This window comes from Gasterosteus aculeatus, chromosome 3 (genome assembly GCF_964276395.1).
Source record: "Gasterosteus aculeatus chromosome 3, fGasAcu3.hap1.1, whole genome shotgun sequence".
NCBI classification, from domain to species: Eukaryota; Metazoa; Chordata; class Actinopteri; order Perciformes; family Gasterosteidae; genus Gasterosteus; species Gasterosteus aculeatus.
In genome coordinates this window covers 17452025-17477953 of record NC_135690.1, presented here as the reverse complement: position 1 = coordinate 17477953, position 25929 = coordinate 17452025, and the positions used below count along the sequence as shown (strand labels likewise).

General features: G+C 42.5%; 4 protein-coding genes and 1 long non-coding RNA gene across 8 annotated transcripts; 2 read left to right on the top strand and 3 right to left on the bottom strand.

Annotated features, from left to right (window-relative positions):
• Positions 1 to 1010: 1010 nt before the first annotated feature.
• sdr39u1 (short chain dehydrogenase/reductase family 39U, member 1) lies at positions 1011 to 3716 on the top strand. The gene is made up of 6 exons (XM_040172133.2): positions 1011 to 1153; positions 1687 to 1793; positions 1967 to 2049; positions 2133 to 2254; positions 2351 to 2503; positions 2862 to 3716. The coding sequence occupies exons 1-6, from the start codon at positions 1138 to 1140 to the stop codon at positions 3287 to 3289; spliced, it is 909 nt and encodes a 302-aa protein (XP_040028067.2). The 5' UTR covers positions 1011 to 1137; the 3' UTR covers positions 3290 to 3716.
• mettl17 (methyltransferase like 17) lies at positions 3702 to 7431 on the bottom strand. 3 transcript variants are annotated; one of them, XR_013467224.1, is made up of 14 exons: positions 6993 to 7182; positions 6306 to 6447; positions 6065 to 6214; positions 5905 to 5992; positions 5723 to 5804; positions 5515 to 5588; positions 5331 to 5425; positions 5183 to 5253; positions 4961 to 5068; positions 4782 to 4850; positions 4637 to 4687; positions 4456 to 4548; positions 4035 to 4285; positions 3702 to 3946 (listed from the first exon to the last, which is right to left on the bottom strand). XR_013467224.1 is itself a non-coding variant. In XM_040172130.2 (14 exons), exons 1-14 carry the CDS (start codon positions 7056 to 7058, stop codon positions 3856 to 3858), a joined length of 1371 nt encoding a protein of 456 aa, XP_040028064.2. In that variant the 5' UTR covers positions 7059 to 7431; the 3' UTR covers positions 3702 to 3855. The 3 variants fall into 3 exon arrangements, 2 of the variants coding, with proteins under 2 accessions (XP_040028064.2, XP_040028065.2); XM_040172130.2 differs by having other exon boundaries at positions 4095 to 4285; positions 6993 to 7431; XM_040172131.2 differs by having other exon boundaries at positions 4062 to 4285.
• On the top strand, positions 7421 to 14365 carry parp2 (poly (ADP-ribose) polymerase 2). Its single transcript, XM_040172128.2, has 17 exons — positions 7421 to 7676; positions 8540 to 8749; positions 8946 to 9104; positions 9295 to 9365; positions 9648 to 9698; positions 9889 to 9985; positions 10097 to 10172; positions 10256 to 10358; positions 10448 to 10601; positions 10788 to 10926; positions 11004 to 11067; positions 11175 to 11309; positions 12384 to 12511; positions 12597 to 12696; positions 12775 to 12873; positions 12973 to 13097; positions 13828 to 14365. Exons 1-17 carry the CDS (start codon positions 7604 to 7606, stop codon positions 13985 to 13987), a joined length of 1944 nt encoding a protein of 647 aa, XP_040028062.1. The 5' UTR covers positions 7421 to 7603; the 3' UTR covers positions 13988 to 14365.
• LOC144383020 (protein lifeguard 1-like) lies at positions 14248 to 25086 on the bottom strand. Of its 2 annotated transcripts, XM_078099871.1 has the most exons (6): positions 17035 to 17128; positions 16707 to 16821; positions 15595 to 15701; positions 15149 to 15340; positions 14888 to 15016; positions 14248 to 14598 (listed from the first exon to the last, which is right to left on the bottom strand). In XM_078099871.1, the coding sequence occupies exons 3-6, from the start codon at positions 15688 to 15690 to the stop codon at positions 14500 to 14502; spliced, it is 516 nt and encodes a 171-aa protein (XP_077955997.1). In that variant the 5' UTR covers positions 15691 to 15701; positions 16707 to 16821; positions 17035 to 17128; the 3' UTR covers positions 14248 to 14499. The 2 variants fall into 2 exon arrangements, with proteins under 2 accessions (XP_077955997.1, XP_077955996.1); XM_078099870.1 differs by lacking the exons at positions 15595 to 15701; positions 16707 to 16821; positions 17035 to 17128 and adding exons at positions 23555 to 23865; positions 24953 to 25086.
• LOC144405570 (uncharacterized) lies at positions 21195 to 21860 on the bottom strand. Its single transcript, XR_013467225.1, has 3 exons — positions 21787 to 21860; positions 21435 to 21486; positions 21195 to 21331 (listed from the first exon to the last, which is right to left on the bottom strand). It is a non-coding gene; the product is annotated as an uncharacterized LOC144405570 (long non-coding RNA).
• Positions 25087 to 25929: the final 843 nt, after the last annotated feature.

The window sequence follows — 25929 nt, the reverse complement described above, 5'->3', positions numbered from 1 at the left end:
TGGGCGGGAACAGGCAGCTTCCGGGTGTGACGCGGTGGGCTTAAAAAAAGAGAGCCAGAATTAGAGATTAAAGAACACATGTTTACATAAATGATGAACGGCGTATTGTTTTTAATGCACAGGGCATATCTTCATTACTATTAATAATATTATTTAATAAAATCAACAAGCATTATGTGTTTGAGCAGGGAGCTATATAAATGATTGAATCCTGATATATATTGTATTTTTTGTATTTTTCTCTTTCTCTTTCAACCTTATATTGTGTGTGTGGTGTGTGTGTGTGTGTGTGTGTGTGTGTGTGTGTGTGTGTGTTTTGGTCTTTGGTTATTATTTGCAGCTGATATTTCGTTCTTTTCTTGAAGCCAGTAACCACATGCGTTTACAAATGAGTGTTCCAATAAAAATATTATATTTACACAAAAGTGTATCATAATATTGAATGATTTTAGCAACAAAATATTTAACCCCGTTGTGAACACAAATACATTTTTTCTCATTTTAACTGACCCATATAACTCACATATTTACCAGGATTTAACCACGAGAATCAGAATCAGACACAGAATCCCTGTTATTGCTTGATATGATTATGGTTTTCTTTTTGGTCTCACGTGCATACAATAATAGTAATAATAAATAAGAAAATGAATATTAAAAATGAACAACAAGAACAACAAACGTTGTAAGCGTAAACATTACACAACATTTAACTGTACCAACAATCCTGGAGCTAAAGATCCAAGTAAATTCATTCAACAATCTCCCCAATGTTACATCCACCAGATGTAAACTGTATCAAGGATCTTAATTCTGTTGAGTTAAACTTAAATCAAACTTATGCATTAGCTTGAAGTTGTTATTAACTCATTAACATGTCATCCACCCATCAGTAGGTACATATTAAAATATGTGTGCAATAAGATGAATGAATCCTGTTCTTATTTTTTAAGTTAAATTCTGTTAAACTTCTAAGGGGCGTTTCAGCCTGTCTACGGAAATCCCGTTGGTCCAAAACCAAAAGGCAAGAAAGAATTCCCACAGTCACTATTCATAGTGGTACAGTCATTAGCAAAGGTTCTAACCTGCACCAACGTTACGTTGTTTAATTCAACATCGGACGAAACGCCAACTACCATGAGGGTATTGATAGGTGTGTACGCTATTTATTACTATCAATAAACTTTATTAACATCTTTTTGGAAAGGTCAACGTGACATAACGCTATCAGCTAGCTGCTAGCTACCGTTAGCATTGCAGAGACATTGAACAGCTAAGTTAACGTTAGACATCGGGGAACCTCCCAAGTCAGTTATGTGTTCTTAATGTTCGTACAGACAATGCTAGTTTGCAAAGCGTGCATGTTATATGACTAAATATAGAACTGTCATTGTGTTTATTGTCATCTAAAGCTTGCGAAAGTCCTGTTTTGTAAGCATGCGTAGTACGCATGCGCAGTCAGCACCATTCTGACTCTTGTTACAATACTAAATTGATTGCATCCATTACATTTTACATTGAGTAACTTACACCATAGTGCAGCAACATTAATGACATTATATTAAAAAAAACTTGTTTCCTCTCATCCACGTGCATTAAAACTGGTAACTGAATAATGGATTCCGTCTGCATATTCTGTTCTTCTATTGTCATTATGAGCATTTCTTTACATTTTCTAACTTGCAGGAGGAGGATCTGGCTTTGTGGGCCGTGAGCTGACTCGCCTGCTGAGACACAAAGGTCATGAAGTCACGGTGATATCCCGCCAGCCTGGTCCGGGGAAGATAACATGGGTATGACCTCAGGACCAGGCAGAATTGTAGTGACATCGTGGAACTCCTGATTCATGACGTCATTTATTTGGTTTAAAGCATTTCCCCTTTTTTTTACTGCATTGGAGATAACTGTACTGTATGTAAATCCAGACTCGTTCATAAACTTATTTTCCCTCTGTGCTTCTATACAGGCTGAGTTGGAGTCGCACGGCCTCCCACCGTGCGACGGCGCCGTCAACTTGGCTGGAGAGAATCTGATGAACCCACTGAGATGGTGAGCGTGCAAGTCAGGCCTTCAGCAGGCGACTACTAACTCCTGTTGGTAATATAAATACGTGTCATTTTATTTGGTTTCAGGTGGAATGAAAGCTATAAAAAGGATTTGTTCTCCAGTCGTATCGATACAACAAAATCAATGGCTCAAGCCATTGCTGCTTCCTCCAGTCCTCCTCACTCCTGGGTCCTGGTATCAGGTGTAGGTAAGTGTCCCGATAACACAACTTGTGATCTCCTGCCGGTATTAAGTCGGATAACTTCCACTGTGACACTCATGACCTTCCTCGTTTCACCTGCAGCTTGTTACAAGCCCAGTCTGACAGCGGAGTACACAGAAGACAGTGAATGGACTCCATTCGACGTTCTCTCCCAACTGGTGAAAGAGTGGGAGGCCTCGGCACTTCTTCCTGAGGGTGTGACAAAAAACACCAAACAAGTCGTCATCAGGTCGGGTACGTAAAGACCCACATTTCCCTCGAAAGTCGCGTTAGGAAAAATCCCGTCAATTTAGAGTCCAGTAAATGAAGCGCATCTCACACACAACACGTGTGTTTGTGTCATGATTTGATCCAAAGACAATAACAATGAGAAAGACGGCGCACTTTAACAAAAATGATGCTTTTCTTCTGAATTTGATACTTTTATGTCTTCAATTTATTTTGGAATACATTTACTTGCAGTGTAATAAACATCCTTTTTAACTCCTCGTTATTTTAAACAGAGATTATATACTTTCAATGTACACTGGACTCAAATAAAGAACTTATGTCGACGTACTCTGCGTTAAACCTGATTCCTTCCCTCCACCAGGGGCAGTATTGGGCCGCGATGGTGGCGCCATGAAGCAGATGCTGCTCCCCTTCTGGCTCGGCCTCGGGGGCACCCTGGGGTCAGGAGCGCAGCCGTTTCCCTGGATCCACGTCTCAGACCTGGCGGGCATCATCGCCAAGAGCCTGGAGCCCCCCGCCGCGCCCCCCCCGCCCTCGCCGCAGGTGCTCAACGGGGTCGCCCCCGCGCTGAGCACCAACCTCGAGTTCACCAAAGAACTGGGCCGGGTCCTGAGGAGGCCGACCGTTTTCCCCGTGCCCGGCTTCGTGATGAACGCCGTGATGGGCTCCGAGAGGGCCGTGGTGCTCCTGCAGGGCCAGAAGGTCGTCCCCAAGAGGACTCAAGAGGCCGGATTTGTGTACACGTACCCGGACTTGACCTCGGCCCTGAAGGAGATCGTTGGGAGTTAACAGACGTCGGAAGAACGTGTGCCGACGGCCGAGTTTCTGTAGTTGTGTGTTCATATTTACGGGCTTAGGAGACTTTTAACAAATGTGACGGCCCACATGGATCGTTGAGCAGCTGCAGATATATATATATATTTATATATATATACATATATATATATATATATATAGTAATCGGTCTGAGGAGTGTTTCCCGTTTAGCTGCTTTTGCTCTTTTCTTTCACACAAACTCAAACGAGAGCAAACGTGCAAAACAAGTGGTGCTTTTTTTCAATAAAAGAGATGATATTTATGAACTTTTAAGGCAACAAGAAGGAGGAAATGTCTTATGCTCCGTCTTGTGACTTTTTAAGTATCACATTACAGTCCTGAAGGCAGCATACGTGTTGCAAGAAATGGAAAATCAAAATAAAGCTGGTTAAAGAACTTATGTTCCGACATTTTATTGGAGTGATCAGAGGTTGACAAATTAGTATCTTAACAGTTCTGCTGAATTAAAAACGACGCCGAGTGGGCAGTTTTTACGGCGTCCCAAAAGTCCACATAAATGTCTCTTTATCGTTGAATCGTCACTCTGAATCACTCTGGTCGTCGTCGCCTCTCGGCGCGGTGGGAAGTTGATCTCCCCAGTCGCTGCTCCGGGCGCAGCGGTACACGTCCCTGATGGAAGAAAACAAACGCGCTCAGTCACGCTGAGATCACTGAGCTCATCGGATAATACCTCTAACAATACTAAAATAGGCCGCACATGCATCATAGACGGGGTACGAAACACCTTCTACGCGCTGTAATGCCGCTGAGCTGTTACCGGCTGTGCTTTCGCGCCGTCACCACCAGGTGCTGCAGTCGCCCGTCGGAGCAGCAGGCGCGGCAGTGGACGTGTCGCGTCCTGCGCTGCACCGGTGCGATCAGCCTGGCCCAGTCCGCGCCGTCCGCCTGCGCCGGCCGCGCGCGAGTCAGGATGAGGTAGCTGAACTTCTCCGTCTGCCGCTCCTTGTGCTGGAAAGGAATCATTTAATAAATAAGTGGAACGTGTCCAGGATCTGCTGCCTGTTAGTAGCGGCTCTGTTAGTAACTTCTGCGACGTATCCGGTAATTCCCGTTAACCAGTGAGTCTTACAGAGGAAAGTGAGCAGTGAGTAGTTTGTCTGACAGGTTGGGCTTCTTACCCCCGGTAGAGGCAGAGGGTGGTACATCTGCTGGAAGTTGCAGGGTGCGGTGGGTCCGACGGCCAGTTTAGGACATGACAGGTCGTGAGGACACTGCAGAAAGAAGCCGATTGAGAGAAGAAGAGCGCGACACGGCTGCTAGAAAGTACAATCCTGAAAAGCAGCTGGGATGGAGACGTACCGGAGCGAACACCGACGCTGGCCTGCTGTCATGCACCGTCTTATCTAGTTTCTGGACAAAAGGGCAAGTTATTCGCCTGCTTTCATCGACCGCGTCGAATCGTTTACCCGACAGCACCGGACACAATCCTGCGGTGTTTCCGTACCTTTAATACAGCGTCTCTGGCCTCCATGAGCATCTGGTGGCCTTCTTTGGTCCCATTTTCCACCAGAACCTACACAAAGAAATGCAATTACATGAAACGAGAGGCGACTACAATGGCTAAAAGTAAATGGAAAGAAAGTGCACGACTTCTCTCTGTGATGCTTTGTGCTTTCAACCCACCAGGTACGAGCCCGTCTTTCTCCACAGAGTCAGCACCGCCTCTTCGCGGTCCTTCACGCTCAGGAGCTCCGACAGGGTGAAGGCCGCCGCCACCAAGTCAAACTGCACCTGGAGGGAGAGACGGAGCACCGTCACGGCTGCTCGCCCGCCGAGCTTTGACGAGAAGTCGCTCCTTGGGTACAAAAAGATGTCAGAGAGAAATACGAGCGTAGAGGCTTTTACCTTAGGGGAGACGGGGAGGAACTGTCTGAAATAGACTTGTTTGATGTGAGGTTCAGCTCTTTCTTCATCGCCTGCTCAGCATTAAAAAAAAGACGTTAAGATTCTCCGATAACAATGTTAAAAGTAAAGCGGATTTCCGCATGTTGACCTTTAAGAAGTCGTTCAGCCAGGACGTTCATGGGCCCGGAGCTGTCCACACACACCATCTCCTTCAAAGTGTCGCCCCAGCACGAGTGCGACGCCCTGCGGGAGGAACCCAGAGACTCGGTTCGCGCTGGAGGGATTCACATGCGAGCGATTCAAACGGGGCATCGGTTTGTATTTTCACCAACCAGACAACTGTTCCCAGCCCCGATCCAAAGTCCAGGAGAGACTTGGGGGCAAAAGAGGGATCCCGCTTTTTGATCTGAAACGATGAAACGGATACGTAGGACAAAGTAGGTCGCCTGATGCATTCAGGGTCATAATCCTCAGTAATAAGGACTTTTATTTGGTAATTGGCGTCAGTTAGTCGGAGACCTCCTCCGCTTTGTTCATTACCTCATTTATAGCTCTCCTCACTGCGGCGTAGCCCCCGGCCAGCCGAGCCGCCATGTAGACCACGGCTAACTCTTCATCATACCTGAAACACACACAGAGAGAAAATTAAGTTTCAATCTTCTCCACAAATATCATTTAAATATATATTTCTAGCAAAGAAGGAGATAAAAGTAGCTGTTTACTTCATGGGAGTCCAGTGATATGTCGTTTTTCTCAGCTCTGAAAACACTTTCTTCCTGATGCGTTCTTCCAGTAACTGTTCATCCATATCTGAAACACAAAGCGCATTTTCCTCCAGTTGCTGCTTCGTTTGACGTATTCTTTTGTTCACGCGTCACCCACCTCCTCTCTTCTCCTTGGCTTCATCCCACAGTTCTTTCTCCAGGCTCACAGCTTTCCGCCTCAGCGTCCAATCCTCGACGGCTCTTTTTCTGCTCCACAGGAAGTTGGCGAGGGTTCGCGAGCGGTCGGTCAGCTGAGTCACCGGAGCTCCTACGGGCGGACAGGTGGGAGAGTCCCACGGTGAGGCCACACAGAGACACTCGCCACGACAGCCGACACGACATTCACGGTTCAAGCCTACTGTTGATAATCGTCCGTGCGGCCGCCTGGAGTTCGTCGGGCAGGCGCAGGGTTTTCAGGTTGGTCACACCCGGGTGCTTCCTGTGTGGTTCTCCTCTCAGGAAATCCCCCTGGGACTGTGCGCCTGCCGCCGCGCTCATTCCCTGGGGATGAGGGATAAACGCGAATGTTTATTCACCACCGCTTTAAGCTCTAGTAAGTTAACGGTAACTTCTCTGCATCTGTTCTAATATGCAAAACATAATTATAGCTTCAGAGACAATATTTGGGGATTTGATTTAAATCTGCAGTCAATCCATAATAATAATCGTGTAATACTAATAATAGGCTCATGTGTGAAACATTATGATAAAATCTCATAGTAAGTACATATAAAGTATGTGAGAATAATAGTCAAATCAACAACTAAACACAATCCAGAAAAGCATTAAAAGGAAAAACTCTATTCTCACTCTCTATTCTATCTAACTTATATTCAGAAAGAAACTGCATTAAAACAGGAGCCTCAAGGAATGCGATTAGTAATAATACATGTTATATGTATATGAATACGATCATTTCTCCCCTGTAAACCAAGCTGTGAAGATTAATGAACTCTATTTATTAATCTCAGCCCTGTTCTAATGAGTTGTTCTGTGACCTCCATAGTAAAGATGATGCATTCAATGACACCCGTGAACGCGCTCACCCTGCTGCTTATCTTCACCGCCGCCCTCCTACAGAGGACACACGCGCCAAAGCTCGCGGAAGCCATTTCTTACGTCGCGTCGTCGGGGACTTCTAGCGTGAAAATGGCTTTAATCTTTGCACATTTCGACCCGCACGGAGACACGTTACCGTCGTCTCGTGAATCCTTCAACAAAATAATTCCGACTATCTTTGAGGCGGAACCTTTTGTGCCAGAATTCTGTTCCGCGCGGTGAAGTTGCATACAGGAGTTCTCACTCCGTCGTTGTTTCTGACTTACTTAGGTCACTTTTCCAAAAAAACATATTCACTTTAGCCCAAATAATTGAAAACTAATAATGTTACGGGTACTTATGGACTATTGCTGTGCTATTTTGTGGAGGGTCGACGGTTGTGCGCGCATAGTTGCGACGGCAACGAAATAAGTACGCGCATGCGTCAATCATAGGATTTGGTTTTAAGCGCGAAGTGGCTCATCTTCATGCTAAACGATCTTTGGCGACACCGGCAGGGAAACAGTGGCGGGGAAAGTTTTCCGCCTCCTCTTTGTTGTCACTGCATTATTGTAGCCAAGCTACGTTCCCACCGCTGCTTATTTATCGAAAAACCACCATGAGGCGCACTAGAAGTTCGAGAAATAAAAGTCAGAGTGCACAAGAAACTGAAGAGGTCTTGCCAAAAGCAGGTTGGTGCTTGTTAGCCGTCGGAAGCTAACGCTAGCATGTCCGGCGAGTTGGGGAGTTATTGTCACGCTAAGGCTGTGTTGTTGTTGTTGTTGTTGCGACAACAACACAATGGTTGTGTGGTAAACCACCGAGTTGTTCCTTCTTTACCAGTTACAAGTTGACCATGTTCGCAAAACATGTAAACCCCAACCATTATAGCACAAACCTGAAGGTCTTGGATGAGCATGGATGGGTCTCACAGTTATTACGTCACAACTGGTTATAATCAACTAACGTTACAACGCTCATGCAATACGTCACGCAGGATAATATAATAATAAGTAAATAAGGAGATGTGGGATGTTGATTGTCAGTTTTGGAGGCTGTAGTTTGTGGTGCAGTAGAATCAGCTGATTTGTATTTTTAAGGCATCTCACACTTTAAACATTTGCTTATAATATTTTTATAAAGGGACATATTGTTGGGAAAACATGACTTTATCAGACAAATATCAGTCAATACTTTGGGGAGATGATACCAGACTGTATTGATTTGGTAATACATTTATGCTTCTATTAAAATTCTTCTATGGTTTTGCTCGAGGTTGACGATATTTTTTTTAAATAAAGGACTTTTTCACATATTTTGTTCTTCAAAGGGGCGTTTTTAAATATATCCATATAAACATAGAACATTTTATTTTCATAAATGTTGTCATTCCCAACTTTTTAAAAAATTGATACGGTTGATCTGTTAGTTGTAATCTGTGTGTTGGTTCCTCGCACCGTCATTAGACATTAGAAATGATTTAGTACAAATATCTCTGTTATCCAAACATTAATTTGAAGTTCTATACATCATTGTGTGTGTGTGTGTGTCTCAGTGTGGCAGTGGGAGGGAGATGAAGGACAATGGGAGCCGTACTCGCCTGCACTCTGCGCCTTGTTGGACTCTGCCGTGTCCTCGGGAGACGCCGCTGTCTCTCTGCCTCTGGGCTCCGGGACGAGCTACGAAGTCGACCTGAAGAAGATGGTCCAGATTAATCCCGTCACCAAGTACAAGAGGAAGATTCGCTCTCAGACGGTAAAACCAGGTGTGTGTGTGTGTGAGTCATGGTATATCGGTCTGTAATTTTGCTATCATTGTTCATTATTTAGCATTATGTAAAAAACTTATAGTTATAGTCTTATAGTTTTCTCAGTATCCAACAAAGCTTTTTAATTATGTTTTCACTTCTTAAATCACTGAAGTTATTTATTGTGTTTCTTCCGTCGCCTCCCTTTGTTCAGAAAGTTTGGCCGAGGCAGGTGAGTTGGCTGCTCAAAACAGTTCAGCTCCACTCAAAGAGGAAGAGACGGAGAAGCAGCCTGCAGCCAAGAGGAAGAGAGCGCAGAGCAAGAGTCAGACTAAAACCGAGGAGATGCCCAAAGAAGAAATAAAGAGTGAAGGTAAAGTGGATTTTATTGCCATATGTGTTGCATACGAAACATGAGAAATAGGACTTTAAAGCTGCAGAGTAGCCTTCAAAGCGCAGTAGCTGTGGCAACGTCATCAAGTGGTCTTTTTTTTGGGGGGTGGGTTTATACGTGGTTTTAACTGGGACCTCATTAATGTTTTTTGTCTTGGGATGCTGAACAGAGGTCGTGAGGACGGTGATCATGAAGGGAAAAGCCCCAGTGGACCCTGAATGTAAAGCTAAGCTGGGAAAGGTAAAGTAGACTTGCGTCTTAAAACTGGCTCAAACTCAATATTGTTCTATTACTGTGGTTGTTACATACAGAGCTAATGTGACATGTTGGATTCTCAGTGAGTTTTATTTCAGCAGTTTATCGCTGGTAAATAACAGTGGTATCTAATATGTTCATGTTCTTGCTGTTGTGATTTAATGAGTAATCATTATAAAGGACATGTTCTTATATAAATAATAAACCAGTTTAAGGACAATAAATCACCCTCATTCATATAAGTAACTGTTCATTTTTCTCTTCCAGGCTCATGTCTACAGTGAAGGAAATAATGTTTACGACGTGATGCTCAATCAGGTAAAACATGTTTTTTGCCCAACTCAAAGTTGGAAGTGCTCTTTGTTTGAAAAATGTAAACGCTTCAGTGTCCATTTCTGTAAAAGATGGAAAAACACATGTGATTCTTCACTCTACAACAACTTTCTTTCCCATATTTGATCGGTGGGAAAGTGAACGGATTCCTAAGGCTTTCGCTCTCATTCTTCAGACAAATCTTCAGTTTAACAACAACAAATATTACCTGATCCAGCTGCTGCAGGACGACAGCTCCAAGGCGTACAGCGTGTGGTCGCGATGGGGCCGGGGTGAGTTCACGTGCCCGTGATTCCTAACGTGTGAATGTCTGCATTTCTGCAGCTTGGAACTAACTGGTCTTTATTCTGTTCATGTCGGATTCTTTATTGTTTTGTCCTTAGTGGGAAAAGTGGGTCAGAGCAATCTGGCACCTTGTGGGGGAGACCTGCTGAAAGCCAAAGATGTCTTCAAGAAGAAGTAAGATTGTGCTGATGGAAAAATGTTTCCAAATCTTTGACATTGACGCGAGTTTAGTAAAATTCTTGTTTGTTTCGCCACAGATTTTTAGACAAGACCAAGAACGATTGGGAACACCGAGCGAGTTTTGAGAAAGTACCTGGAAAATATGACATGGTGTTCATGGACTACAGCACGAGCAAAAAGGCAAAGAACCAACAACTTTTTCATCCATTCATCCTCTTCCACAGTTTTTATTGTATTGATATATTTCCGTTATATTATGACGGTTGCAGGAGGAGAACCAGACCGCTGTTGATGCTGCACCCAAAAAGAGGACCTGCAAGCTGGATGTGAAGGTCCAGTCGCTCCTGGAGCTGATCTGTGACATCAAAGCTATGGAGGAGTGTGTGCTGGAGATGAAGTTTGACACCCGGAAAGCTCCTCTCGGTCGGTCCCGCTAAAATATTCCCATTAGTCAACTTCATGGTAACGAGTCTATATACTACCGTTAGTCATTCACATTGCTCTTTTTTTTAATCCAAAAATAAAACCGGACCACGCGAGTACATTCCACAGGTGAGAAACAGGTATTTTTTAAATTTTAAAATATCATATTTGTCCTCTTACTTGCAGGCAAGCTGACCACAGAGCAGATCCGCGCAGGCTACGCGGCGCTGAAGAACATCGAGGAGTGCTTAAAGAAGAAGGGCAACGGTCGGGATCTGCTGGAAGCGTGCAACCAGTTCTACACCCGCATCCCTCACGACTTTGGGTACAGAAAACGTCTCGATGTCTAAAGTGATTTCTCTTTGATCTCTGTCCATGTAACTAAAAGATGTCATTCTCCAGGTTGAAAACGCCTCCAATTATTCACACGGAAGATGAGCTTAAGGAAAAAATTTCACTTTTGGAGGTAAATGGGAACAATTTTTTTATAGTTATTAACTCTGACTACAATTTGTCTGTTTACGTCTTGACTTTTCTACATATATTTGTTGGTCTTATTTCTTCTTCTTTTAGGCTCTGAGTGACATTCAGATAGCTGTGAAAATGGTCCAGTCCAGTAAAGACGGTGACGAACACCCTCTGGACAGACAGTACTGCTCCCTTCAATGCCAGATGCAGCCTCTGGACTCCGGCAGCCACGAGTATAAGGTCCGTGTTTCACTACTCAGAACGGCTGCAGTGATGCTGGGGTGAACATAATGGATGCAGGATTCCTGCGGGGTGTTTAATATTAAGTCCAGCCACAGAAACTGTGTCATAGCAGTCGAGTCAGAGCAGCCGGGACGGAGGGGTTCAAGTCTGTCAAAAGCGCTCCGTTGGCCCCATGGTGTGACATATATCTCACATCAGCATATTCATAACATCCTAACATTATGTTTAACTCATTTTATATGGTTTACACGGTTGACACAGAGCCCTTCAATGTGCACACATGCAATGTGTGTTCAATTCATAATACAGGAATCATTCTACTGTAATGATATAATGTATAATAACACACATACTATTTTAAACTATACTAATTCTACCACTAGTCATGATCCCATATATTATTACAATTAATCGCACGTTTTTAAATTCCTTAATCTCGATTAATGGCGATTAATGAATGTTACAATGTTGTTTATAATGAATGTTTGTTTTTCTTCTAAATATTAAAAATAATGAGTAATCACTTTGGAAAGTGTGTATTTTAGACACTTAGCAGCTAGCTTAACATAGCAGTTCCCTTGGAGTAATGGAGTAATTCCTCTGCACAGTTCTCTGCTGTACGTCACACCACTGTTTTACTTCCAATGCAAAAAGCTCTCTCCACCTTGATGTAAGTGACTGCAGCTGGCGGCCGTTTCGTTTCACCGGTCAACTTCCAGTAACCGGAAGTAAACAAACAAACGTTAACTACGTTAAAATATTTTGTTGCATTAATCTAGGCCACATTAATCGCATAGATTAATGCATTAATGTTGACAGCCCTAATTATAATTTATACCGCTAAGCGGGATTTTCTGCTTGAAAACAGTGTATATGATGGGGAAAAAAACTTTAAAAATAATAGCGTTCTAAATAAAATTGAAATATATATAAAAAAAAATGAATGAATCATTTACAGTAATTCACACAGACGATCCGAGCCCTTGTTTGGGCGTCACCCACAACACAAAACCCTTGCAAGCGATTCAGGCGGTGTGGATTCCTCCTCATTGCTCCTTTCTCCGTTCGAAGGTGATAGAAAAGTATCTCCATTCCACTCACGCCTCCACGCACTGTGACTACACCATGACCCTCCTCGATATCTTCTCAGTGGACCGACAAGGGGAGAGGAACAACTTCCTGTCACAGATGCACAACAGGTACCCCCCCACCCCCCCCTCCTTGTGGCTGTTGCTTTACGAGCTCCATGGTTACAACTTGTGTGTGTGTCCGTCTGTCCACCAGGACTCTGCTGTGGCACGGCTCCCGCCTGTCCAACTGGGTCGGAATCCTCAGCCAGGGGCTCCGAGTGGCCCCCCCCGAGGCCCCCGTCACTGGTTACATGGTACAGTGGGATTCGCTTTGTTCTCCTTCCAGCAGCGCGCGCCTGTGATTCTGACTTCCTTGCTGCTCGTTCGTCTAGTTCGGTAAAGGGATCTACTTCGCTGACATGTCGTCAAAGAGCGCCAACTACTGCTTCGCCAGCCAGAACAACCACGTGGGCCTGCTGCTGCTGTGTGAGGTGGGTCGCTTCACCTGTGCACGTGCTCACATTGACAGCGGGAGAGGGGGGGGGGGCATGTCGCGTGCACGTTTGTTTACCGTGCGCGTGTGGCTGCAGGTCGCCCTGGGAGACTCCAACGAGCTGCTGGACGCCGACTACGAGGCCAACAACCTGCCTGCTGGGAAGCACAGCACCAAAGGGCTGGGACGGACCGGACCCCACCCGCAAACCTCCGTCAATCTGTCAGTGCCTCTCACTCCGCCCAGCCAGCCCATGCAGCTCTCTCTCTCTCTCTCTCTCTCTCTGCTTCACCAAAGATATCGGGATTTTCTTAATGGTTTTTGCAAAGAAAAAAAGCTGCTGAAGAACACAGAAAATAATAATTATAATATACAATAGTGTAATTACGTAATGCACAATGCACTTTTCTGTTTACCTGCAACCTGCTCTGCCAACTGTAACGTTACAGGATTAGAATTATTATATTTTCCTGTTTTTAGAAGGTAAAGGAAATTGGTTAACTTAAGAACTTTCAACTGCCCAAAGTAATAGACGCGCTGTGTATTATTCTGCAGTGGAAGGATTTTTTATCAATCAGTGTTCACAAGGCATCATTTAGACTGTCTGTTTATTTAATAGACATTTAAATAAGACATTAAAGCACACTAACTGTCCAAACTGTTCATTTTTGGGAATGAAAATTTCAAATGGAATGAATGTTTTTCTTGCTAGTTTCAGCCCTTTACCTGCAAAGGAGCTCAAACATTTGAACAATTGATCAGAACTTTGCCGTCATTACCAAAAATCTTCAAATTGCCGCCTCTCCAATGGGAAAATGATTTGTTTTATTTTGTAGCCTAGTCAGCTTTCAATGAATATAATTCACGTGATTTTCTCTTTTTTTCAGATATTAGTACGTTTCATCTCTGCCATCGGGATTCTTCTGTTAATTGTCGTCTCTCTGCTTCTCAGGGACGGCGTCACCGTGCCGATGGGCCCGGCCGTGGAGACGGGCGTGGGTAAAAACCGCTGCTACTCCCTCCTGTACAACGAGTTCATTGTGTACAACCCTGCACAGACTCGCATGCGGTACCTGCTGCGGATCAAGTTCAACTACTCCTCCTTGTGGTGAGACGGAGGTGCTGCGTCTTTTTGAGTCAAATCACTTCTGAAAATGGGTTATAATGTTGTTCATGCTGCTTTGTCTCATCTTCATATCAATGTAAACTGTATCGTGTTCAAGTTCTTCAGGCTGGTGTGACGAGAGCATTTCTACTGAATAATTATCTAAATTGATCTTAATGTGTTTTTTAATTGGCATGAACTGAAATGGAATGTTTTCATGTGTTTTAATTCTCTGTAGTGGTGAACATGCTCTGACAACATCACATACAGTACAAACATTTTTAATGAACTTTATATGTAAGAAGAGAAATGAACAGCAGAAATCATATTTTAGTTAATAGAGGAGTTACAGTGTATAGAAATAATAAAGACATATTAAACGTGACGTGTCGGCCTCCCTTGTGTGTGAATGCACTTTAGTTTCACTTCCTCCCCAGCTGGAAGATGAGGATTGTGTGTAATATTATTCTTATTATAGAATATAACCATCATCGCTGGTAAAACCGTTGCACCTCCGGGTCAAAGGTGACGAGGGAGTAAAAGATGTAGGAACGCAAACGCCACCACGTCCACGGTCAGAGTCATCAGAAGACCGTCCCAAACGTCGTGATGATGAGTCTGTAAGAACACAGAGACACGTTATTCCACATCTCCATTCAGACCTTCTTTGTTTTCTACAACCGTGTTACAAATAAATCCTTTGACTCAGACAACAATAAATTCAAATGAAATGCATCTGAAGTGTTGATGCTTGGATTCACAACGCAGATTCTAAATCAGGAGTTAAACATAACTGTTTAAATTCCAGCCATCAGTGAGACCTTGAGGCCCCGTGGCTTTTGTTGGTACGCTGCATGCAGTGGTGTCCAGCGTGTTCAAACCCAAACAACATCTTACAATGTCTGACCTTTGCAGAGAAGGCAACGATGGCGACAGCAATGACCATCAGTACTCCGACAGTGATGAAGACGTGGTTCAAATCGAGGAAGGAGGCGATGGTTCCCACCATGTGCGACAAGCTCACGGTGACCACGACCTGTGGACACAACTTGTTAAACACCGCCGGCCTCTTCTGGCTTTTATAATTACGTATAATCACATCTGTGTGTGAGACAGTAACGCTGATGTGTAACATTTGGGGTTTTCTGCTCCTGTATGTGTCACCCACCCATCCCACGATGTTCCAGGGGTGACGTCGGCTGAAGGACTTGCAGATGCTGAGGGCGACGGCAAAGCCGCTGAAGGTGAGCAGGGAGCTGACGTAGAGCCACTTGTTGGTCCGTCCCTCCTTCCCTCCGGAGAAGGACGCACACAAGACCCCGAAGGAGAACAACATCTGGAGGGTCAGGACGCAGAACACCTGCTCGGGGAGAGGAAGAGAACATCGGCCACAGCATCGGAGTGTACAGTTTACATGAGCCGTGACCTTTTTATTATGTCTACAGGTAATAAAACGATCCGTTAAATATGGTGGAGCGGTGCATAGAACAGCAACACGACAACCATGAGAGCAAAGAGCAAAGATCAGGACAAAAGCTAGAAGAGGAAAAATCATTCTTTTGTGTCAGAAAGATATAATTGTTCTTCTCTGTTATTCTGTTAATCATCTCGTGCCGTATCTCCTGGTGGAGCTGCTGGTGGTGGTGAGGACACATAACGAGGAGCGTCCTGGGTCCCTTTGGAGACGAGGGGCTCGGATGAGTTGGACATTCTGGAGGAAACTGGGGGACAAACACAGAAGAGCAGTCAGACAACTTCTGTTTTCTGATTGACACGTTGAGCTGAAGTGAGACGTTCCCGGTTTGTACAGGCTGCTTACTTTGGACTTGAAGGGCGTGAACGTTAGAAAGTGAAACTAGAGCCGCGGTGCCGCTTCTTTTATATTCAGTAAACAAGCTTTGAATTCAACGATTAACAACTTAATCTGGTCAAAAACTTTAATCTAAGGTTTAATTTACAGTTTGAAAACACTGCAGAAAATTTAGCAGTGAGACAATGAGCCTGAAATCAGAAAAAGTGATGTTGAAGAACAAGGTTGATGAGCAGGTTGGTTCAGACTATATGATGCTTAACAACCAACGGGTTACTGGCACGATGCCAAGGAGATGGAGGGAAGATGTAGGTGTTGTGACAAGAAGCGACGGGTATCGCACACAAACCAAAGTTCCCTGTGCTGCGTGACCATTGTGGAGTCATTTTAATGAACCACCAGTGGGGTAAAAAGCAAATGAACATTTAAATGAACATTAAATGAACACTTTAATGATGCAGTAAGGTGAGCAGCAGCGGTCGATGGTTTTTAGGGTCACAGGAAGCAGAGTTGTTACAGCAGAGAGCGAGTTGTGTTCTTATTAAATGTCGATTTTTGTGTGGAGGACTGAGGCATTAAAACGTAATGTTGGGTAACGACACCAGTGACGTCGTGTGGATCCACCTTGTTTCACATCACAATGTTTATGAAGATTTAACACTGAATTCATGCGATCAGAGCTGTCGGGTTGCAGTGAAAACTGTCTTCCTCCGTCTAATGAACTCAATGAATACAGAAGCTGTTGTGACCTGAAGGAGCTCCACCCTCAGCAGGTTGTTAACCCTTAATGTCTGTGATCTTGTTAAAAGCCCCGATAAATACGACAGGTGAACAAAAAGCAGAGTGAAAGCAGTTTGCTCACTTTGGAAACAGAGCAAGTTAAGAAGACTTAGTAGAGTCAAGAGAATGTTCTCACCTGTGTGACGGGCTGTGCACCACGCAGTGCTGAGCGAGGACGAGACAACAGGAGTAAAACCTGTGGGTTGGTACCTACATTCATTTGCGTAGCACCCGGTGGAACGATCCACTCCCTGTTGCCAGGAAGTGAAGCAGAGACAATTTATTAGAAACTGTAGTTAATTATAGTCATTTGCTTTTAAGATAAAAAGATCAAACTCTAAATATCTGCGTTTTGGACTGTTGGAGAAAATAAGGTCAACTTATAAAGACGCCACATTTGAATTATGGAAAACTGTATTCAGCACTTTGAAATGTTTACATTTCATAAAAAATATTCAAATTACATTTGTCTGAATGTCTCCATAAAGAAGCCAAACGAATGGAACCACAGTTATGAAGAGAGAGAATTATATCAATCAGCCAGCCAGAGTGAAAGGGAGGATCTGTAGAACAAAACTAGATTATAAGGTACTGCTATTCAAACACAAACATGTTTATTAAACCATTTTATTTAATAAACTTGTATTTCTATTTGTGCTGTTTATTCTTAGTTATATATGCAATATGTGTGTTATTCCAATTATTCCGACGTTACGATGACAAATGTAGCTGTTGCCCAATCAAATACAAAAGAAATGGCAGAAAAAGCAGTGCTTTTACTGTCCATTCGTTGCCTGCTGTCATGCACGCCAGCACGTTATTTCGCTGTACGCGTATAGAGATTACAGAAGAGGTGTGTAAGAACTGACTTCAAAATGAGGGCACTTCAACTGAAAGTCTGTAAATCATATAAAAATGTGATTGTCAAGGATGCGTGGAGGAGGCAGGACTCAAGCGCAGACTTGTCAGGAAACAAAAGACTTGAATTGTCAAAAGGCAAAATCAAAAGGCCACGGGGCAAAAACACACAGGAACCAGGGGGAAAAACAGCAGGCAGGAAACTACGGACATCCACGAAAATCGACAACGACGCGACAAGTGACACAAGAGACACACGGCTTAAATACACAAGGGAGGTGCAGGTGATTGGACACAGGTGGAAACTATTAGACGATCACAGGGGATGACGGGACAAGGCAGCGATTGACCTCCTCCCGGGAACGTCGTCTCCCAGAGGACGACTGTTTTCCCTGTCTGTCCCGGAGACAAAGACCGTGGAGACGTACGTTAACGACCCCGCGGCTGCTGGACTTATTGGACCGTCGTCAGACTAATAGAAGGTGTAAGAGGCTTTAGACACACTGCTGACAGTGAGGACTCCACCCTAAAATAGTTCCAGTAGCCAAGTCAATATGAGGATTAATTGTAAGCCATTGAAAAATCCCAGTCTGACCAGTTATCCAGGTGCATGAAGTATTGACGTGGTGACGAAGTGACGGGCTGTGCACCACGCAGTGCTGAGCGAGGACGAGACAACAGGAGTAAAACCTGTAGGTTGTACATACATTCATTTGCATTTCATACAACACCCGATGTAACGTTTCCCTCCCTGTTGCCAGGAAGTGAAGCAGAGACAAATGATTAGAAACTGTAGTTAATTATAGTCATTTGCTTTCAAGATTAAAAAAAAAAATTCAAACACTAAATATCTGCGTTTTGGACTGTTGGATAAAACAGGTCAACTTATAAAGACGCCACATTTGAATTATGGAAAACTGTATTCAGCACTTTGAAATGTTTACACTTATATTCAAAACACATTTGGCTGAATGTCTCCATAAAGAAGCCAAACAAATGGAACCACGATTATGAAGAGAGAATTATATCAATCAGCCAGTCAGAGTGAAAGGGAGGATCTGTAGAACAAAACTAGATTATAAGGTACTGCTATTCAAATACAAACATGTTTATTAAACCATCTTATTTAATAAACTTGTATTTCAATTTATACTGTTTATTCTTATAGTTAATCAAATACAAAAGAAATGGTAGAATCAGCAGTGCTTTTACTGTCCATTCTTTGCGGACCACAAGCAGAAAACCCATCTTGTGTTCTACAACATGTACGTAAATATGTTATTCCACTAATCATCTACGTTACGTATCAAACATGGACCACTTAAAATCAAGATATCACAGACGCAATGCCTTTGAAGACACTTGTCCTCTGTCCCTCCGCAAATGATGTCACTGGCTTTGTGTCGCTGAGGCAGAGAAGTCGTAAAGGTTTTTTTTCCATGTTCGATGATGTTGCCATCTTGTGGCGGTAGAGCAGTATTGATCAACTAGAAAATGCATTTGGAATGCTTAAAGCTGAAAGCTGAAATGAACTTCAGAAAATTGCTGACAATACAGAAGGTTTAAGGGAATTTAAATACATTTTATTATAGATTATAGATATTAGAAAAGCTGATATTAGTTTGAAATTGCTGAAAATACAGAAATAGGAGAAGCTGAAAGGAATTTCAATAGATTTGCTGAAAAAGCAGAAATGAAAACAGCTGAAATTATTTTGAAAATTTGAAACAAAATACAGAAATGGGAGAAGTTAAATTTCAATAGAATTTATAAAAAATACAGAAGTTACAGGAGCTTAAATGAATTAAAAGAAATACAGAAATAACAAAAGCTGAGATGAATAAAAAGAGGTTTTAAATGGTTTGTAGTAATATTAGTAGTAGTATTAGTTACAGTTTTAATTGTGGTATTCGTAGTACTAGCAGTAGAAGTAGTAATAGTACGTTTAGTATCATTAGCAGCAGAAACAGCTGTAATACAAATACTATTAGTCATAGTAGTATTTGTAGTAACATTAGTAGTAATTGTAGTATTAATACCAGTAGAAATACTAGTAGTACCTTTTCCTAGTAGTGTCAGTTGCAGCTAGTAGAAGTAGTATTTTAGTACTACTACTAGGAGTAATTTTAATAGCCCTAGAAATACTACTAGTAGTAGTGATAGTAATAGTATAATTTGTAGTAGTACTAGTACTTGTAGTAGTAAATGAGTGGTTGTTACAGTATTAATAGCAGTAGAAATACCAGTAGTATTATGTCTGCATGAGTCAGTGCCACAAAGGCAATCAAAGACAGCCTAGCTAGCTGTCTAAAGACATGAGAGATTTTCACTGGCGGTTTTAGCCACTTGTCAGCAGTTTGGTCCTGTTGTTGCTGGTGAAATGCTAGCTAGCGCCATGTTAGCTAGCACAAAACTATAACAGCTATCTAAAAAATAAGAAGTTTGTGAGAGACTCAAGACTCTATCGAACGCAACAAGGTGTTTTTTATGCCTGTCCGGTAATAAATACGGCTCCTGTGGCAGTTAACGAAACGTGTACCTTCTTGTTTTCTTGAGAAATATGTCGGCAGATTTGTATTGGAGCCTATGGGGCTTTTGGCAGAGATTGTGTCACTCTTGGACTCCTGAAGCCAAAACTAAAGAACTCTGGGATTCCATAGCCACATTAATCCAATCAGCACAAGCATGCCATCATTAAACTAAACAACTGAAGTCTCAAAAGTGTATACTTTGGCTGGAAGGACAGAGGTTCCATATTTTTTTAACCAGATTCTGATGCTGCTCTACACTCTAGCCTCGCCAGCTCTCACTCTAACAAACGCAATACACACTCATGTAAAACTCAGAAACGGAACGAAGAACAAGTGAAACTTAATCAGTGATTATGAACGAAGTAGAATAGATATCAACAAGCTGTTTTTCTATAAAATATTTCATAAAATAAATACCATTTACGGTATAATACCGTAAAATGTTTTTTTACACTATGTTACCGTAATATGGATAACAGTAAATTGGCGTGAACTTTACAGTCAATTAACGGAAAAATACTGGCAGAGGATGCGAGTAATTTACTGTTTTTTATGGTACACTGCGCACCGTATAATGGATTACTGTAAATTATCGTAAACTTGAACCAATTTGACTGTGAATAAACTGCAATTTACTGGCAGTCGACGCTAGTAACTTACTGTTTTATTTACAGTGCCCTACTGTAATATACGGTATGTTGCCGTATATTGGATTACAGTTTGTTACCATAGGATTACTGTTTTTGTGTTATAAATACCAGAATGTTACCGTTAACTTATAACCGTATACTTTCGCATTTAATTCCCCACAAATTAAAGAAAGACAACCAACCTCATTTTGGTCATAGTGGTTGGAGTTTATTAGATTAGACATTTGTAACAAAGAGCAAAACATAAAATATGCTGCATGTATACAATAATAAAAAAATGAATCATAAAATGATTAGGAACAAGGTAAACTCACTGCAACAATACGCTATAGAACACTTTCAATTGACCGCAGCAAACGGCTGGCGTCCTTAATCCAGTGCCTCTGTAAAACAAACCAAAATAAAATATTTAGAAACACTGTCATTGGTAAAATATTAAAATTACAAAGATGAGGAAGACAACAAGATGTAAGGAAGGAGAATGTTAATCATGCTAGGCAAATAACACCAACGTTACTTGGAGAGACGATGCAATGAGAAACTCCTCCGATGTTGATCTGCACAGGTGTTCTGGATGAACTGAGACTACGTGTCTGACGTCACTCAAATGACTTTTAGGCAATAAACACTTTGAATAATACAAATATTTATAATCTTCAATCTTCATTCGTCATAATTGTGGTTCCATTTGTCTGGTTTCCTTATTGGCGAAGGAGAAGAAGCTGTAAATCCAAGTAAACATTCCAACAAATAATCACAAGATCTGTAAAATCCTCTTTGTTTACTCTACATAGAAACTCAATGTTGTGTGTACTATGTACCCACCTATTTGGTTAAATAGGCCAATATCACCCAGCCGAGGAGAGAGAGGGAGGATCTGTAAAACACAACAAAAACAACCAGATCAGAAGAGTCTTCCTGGTTTAAATGACGCAGCACAACTGAAAATGTGTCACATGTTCACAGCCTGATGTGCTTCTGACGGACTGAAGTTTGGATTCTGAAAACATCTTTGTAACGTGATCTATAACAAGGAATCGTTTAATTTCTTCAATTAAAACAGAGAATTTAGTTCTACCGACTGTTATAGTCATTAATGGTTGACACTATAAGGTGTTTTTGAGGGGGGGCAGAGGATGCATTATTATCATGAAGTCTTCTCCTCTTTCAGTCTTACCAGCATTTGAGGAGAAAAAATGATCAGCAGGAATCAAGTCCTGAGTCCAGTGAACCTGGTTGCTATGGTTGCAGTTAGCCTGATCAGGCTTTTCGGTTCCACAAAGCAAATTTAGCAAAATCGCCCCAGCAACACATCCAAAAACTTGAACCTGCTGCGGCTGGATTAGTTCCCCACTCCCCCGGAAAAAAAGGGCCGCTGTCTTCCTCATTGGTGAAGGAGCAACATATAAAGTACAACAATATTTCATTTAGATTTTCATTCTTGCAACATTGAGTCGGTCAAACAGGAGCACGTCGTCGTTGTTTGTGTCCATCCGTCTCTCACCGTTGTATATGAGCACCGACGGCGTGACGAGAGCATTTCTACTGGATTCATTTGAATGTGTCTTATCATTGTGAACTGAAACGGAATGCTTTCATGTGTTTAATGATGAGGGAACTGTTCTCTGTACTGGTGAACATGCTCTGAAAAACATCACATAGTGTACAACCATTTCTATATTGAACTTTGTATGAAAACAGAAATCCTCTTTCAGTTATTACAGGAGTCTTTTTTTTTACTCAACTAAAACGTAAAGAGGTGCAGTTAGAGAACATTTCCAGAAGCAAGTGTGACTATTTTGTTGTGATGTAATAGAGGGAAAGAGTTGTATCAACATCTGCATTTAATCAATACACAACTAACAAGACAAATGAATTCAGTATGATTCAAAGACCCGTTGAGATTATTTATTGTCACGAAACAAAGAACTGAACATATATGAACATATATGTAACAAAGAACTGAACATATATGAGGGCTGAAGGCTGCATTTCAAAAGAAGAGAAAATAAATCAAATGAAATTGTGCCTCCCTTGTGTGTGAATGCACTTTATTTTCACTTCCTCCCCAGCTGGAAGATGAGGATCGTGTGTAATATTATTCTTATTATAGAATATAACCATCATCGCTGGTAAAACCGTTGCACCTCCGGGTCAAAGGTGACGAGGGAGTAAAAGATGTAGGAACGCAAACGCCACCACGTCCACGGTCAGAGTCATCAGAAGACCGTCCCAAACGTCGTGATGATGAGTCTGTAAGAACACAGAGACACGTTATTCCACATCTCCAATCAGACCTTCTTGGTTTTCTACAACCGTAGAAGTGTGTCACCCTGAATCCTGAATTTGTAATTGTTTTCTTGTGTTTTTATCACATCTGTGTGTGAGACAGTAACGCTGATGTGTAACATTTGGGGTTTTCTGCTCCTGTATGTGTCACCCACCCATCCCGCGATGTTCCAGGGGTGACGTCGGCTGAAGGACTTGCAGATGCTGAGGCCGGCGGCGAAGCCGCTGACGGTGAGCAGGGAGCTGACGTAGTCCTTCCCGATGGAGAAGGACGCACACAAGACAGCGAAGGAGAACAACATCTGGAGGGTCAGGACCCAGAACACCTGCCCGGGGAGAGGAAGAGAACATCGGCCACAGCATCGGAGTTTACAGTTTACATGAGCCGTGACCTTTTTATTATGTCTACAGGTAATAAAACGATCCGTTAAATACGGTGGAGCGGTGCATAGAACAGCAACACGACAACCATGAGAGCAAAGAGCAAAGATCAGGACAAAAGCTAGAAGAGGAAAAATCATTCTTTTGTGTCAGAAAGATCTAATCGTTCTTCTCCGTCATCTCGTTAAGCATCTCGTGCCGTATTTGAACTTGAGACCTCTGGAGGAAAAGCAGAGTCTGGTGCAGGAAAACGTTCCACGGCGAGTCGTTCAAACCTTTTTAGCAAACGCTCTCCTCGCTTTCTCGTCATCAAAAGAAGACGAGTCCATCAGCAGAGTTGTGTCCGGCGAGGCCTCGGGGTGGAAGTCCAGGAGGGAGCCGTACCCGGCAGCAGGCTGATGGATGCCAGTCATCTCCGTTTTGGACGGAGGGCACGTTGCCGGGGCTGCAGGGTAGAATGGAGATGGAGGTCCTTTGTAGGAGAGGACTGGTGGAGCCGCTGGTGGTGGTGAGGACACATAACGAGGAGCGTCCTGGGTCCCTTTGGAGACGAGGGGCTCGGATGAGTTGGACATTCTGGAGGAAACTGGGGGACAAACACAGAAGAGCAGTCAGACAACTTCTGTTTTCTGATTGACACGTTGAGCTGAAGTGAGACGTTCCCGGTTTGTACAGGCTGCTTACTTTGGACTTGAAGGGCGAGAACGTTAGAAAGTGAAACTAGAGCCGCGGTGCCGCTTCTTTTATTTTCAGTAAACAAGCTTTGAATTCAACGATTAACAACTTAATCTGGTCAAAAACTTTAATCTAAGGTTTAATTTACAGTTTGAAAACACTGCAGAAAATTAAGTAGTGAGACAATGAGCCTGAAATCAGAAAACGTGATGTTGAAGAATGTTGATGAGCAGGTTGGTGCAGAATATAAGGTGCTAATTAAAAAACGGGTTACTGGCACGATGCCAAGGAGATGGAGGGAAGATGTAGGTGTTGTGACAAGAAGCGACGGGTATCGCACACAAACCAAAGTTCCCCGTGCTACGTGACCATTGTGGAGTCATTTTAATGAACCACCAGTGGGGTAAAAAGCAAATGAACATTATATGAACACTTTAATGATGCAGTAAGGTGAGCAGCAGCGGTCGATGGTTTTTAGGGTCACGGGAAGCAGAGTTGTTACAGCAGAGAGCGAGTTGTGTTCTTATTAAATGTCGATTTTTCTTTAAATTCTTTGTTTGGCGTAAATGCAACATCTCCGATTAAAACCAAAGAAGAAGAAAACGCGTTTGTTTACCCTGATAGAAAACAAGTAAACCAAAGTGGAGGACTGAGGCATTAAAACTTAATGTTGGGTAACGACACCAGTGACGTCGTGTGGATCCACCTTGTTTCACATCACAATGTTTATGAAGATTTAACACTGAATTCATGCGATCAGAGCTGTCGGGTTGCAGTGAAAACTGTCTTCCTCCGTCTAATGAACTCAATGAATACAGAAGCTGTTGTGACCTGAAGGAGCTCCACCCTCAGCAGGTTGTTAACCCTTAATGTCTGTGATCTTGTTAAAAGCCCCGATAAATACGACAGGTGAACAAAAAGCAGAGTGAAAGCAGTTTGCTCACTTTGGAAACAGAGCAAGTTAAGAAGACTTAGTAGAGTCAAGAGAATGTTCTCACCTGTGTGACGGGCTGTGCACCACGCAGTGCTGAGCGAGGACGAGACAACAGGAGTAAAACCTGTGGGTTGGTACCTACATTCATTTGCATTTCATACAACACCCGATGTAACGTTTCCCTCCCTGTTGCCAGGAAGTGAAGCAGAGACAAATGATTAGAAACTGTAGTTAATTATAGTCATTTGCTTTCAAGATTAAAAAAAAAAATTCAAACACTAAATATCTGCGTTTTGGACTGTTTGATTAAACAGGTCAACTTATAAAGACGCCACATTTGAATTATGGAAAACTGTATTCAGCACTTTGAAATGTTTACACTTATATTCAAAACACATTTGGCTGAATGTCTCCATAAAGAAGCCAAACAAATGGAACCACGATTATGAAGAGAGAATTATATCAATCAGCCAGTCAGAGTGAAAGGGAGGATCTGTAGAACAAAACTAGATTATAAGGTACTGCTATTCAAATACAAACATGTTTATTAAACCATCTTATTTAATAAACTTGTATTTCAATTTATACTGTTTATTCTTATAGTTAATCAAATACAAAAGAAATGGTAGAATCAGCAGTGCTTTTACTGTCCATTCTTTGCGGACCACAAGCAGAAAACCCATCTTGTGTTCTACAACATGTACGTAAATATGTTATTCCACTAATCATCTACGTTACGTATCAAACATGGACCACTTAAAATCAAGATATCACAGACGCAATGCCTTTGAAGACACTTGTCCTCTGTCCCTCCGCAAATGATGTCACTGGCTTTGTGTCGCTGAGGCAGAGAAGTCGTAAAGGTTTTTTTTCCATGTTCGATGATGTTGCCATCTTGTGGCGGTAGAGCAGTATTGATCAACTAGAAAATGCATTTGGAATGCTTAAAGCTGAAAGCTGAAATGAACTTCAGAAAATTGCTGACAATACAGAAGGTTTAAGGGAATTTAAATACATTTTATTATAGATTATAGATATTAG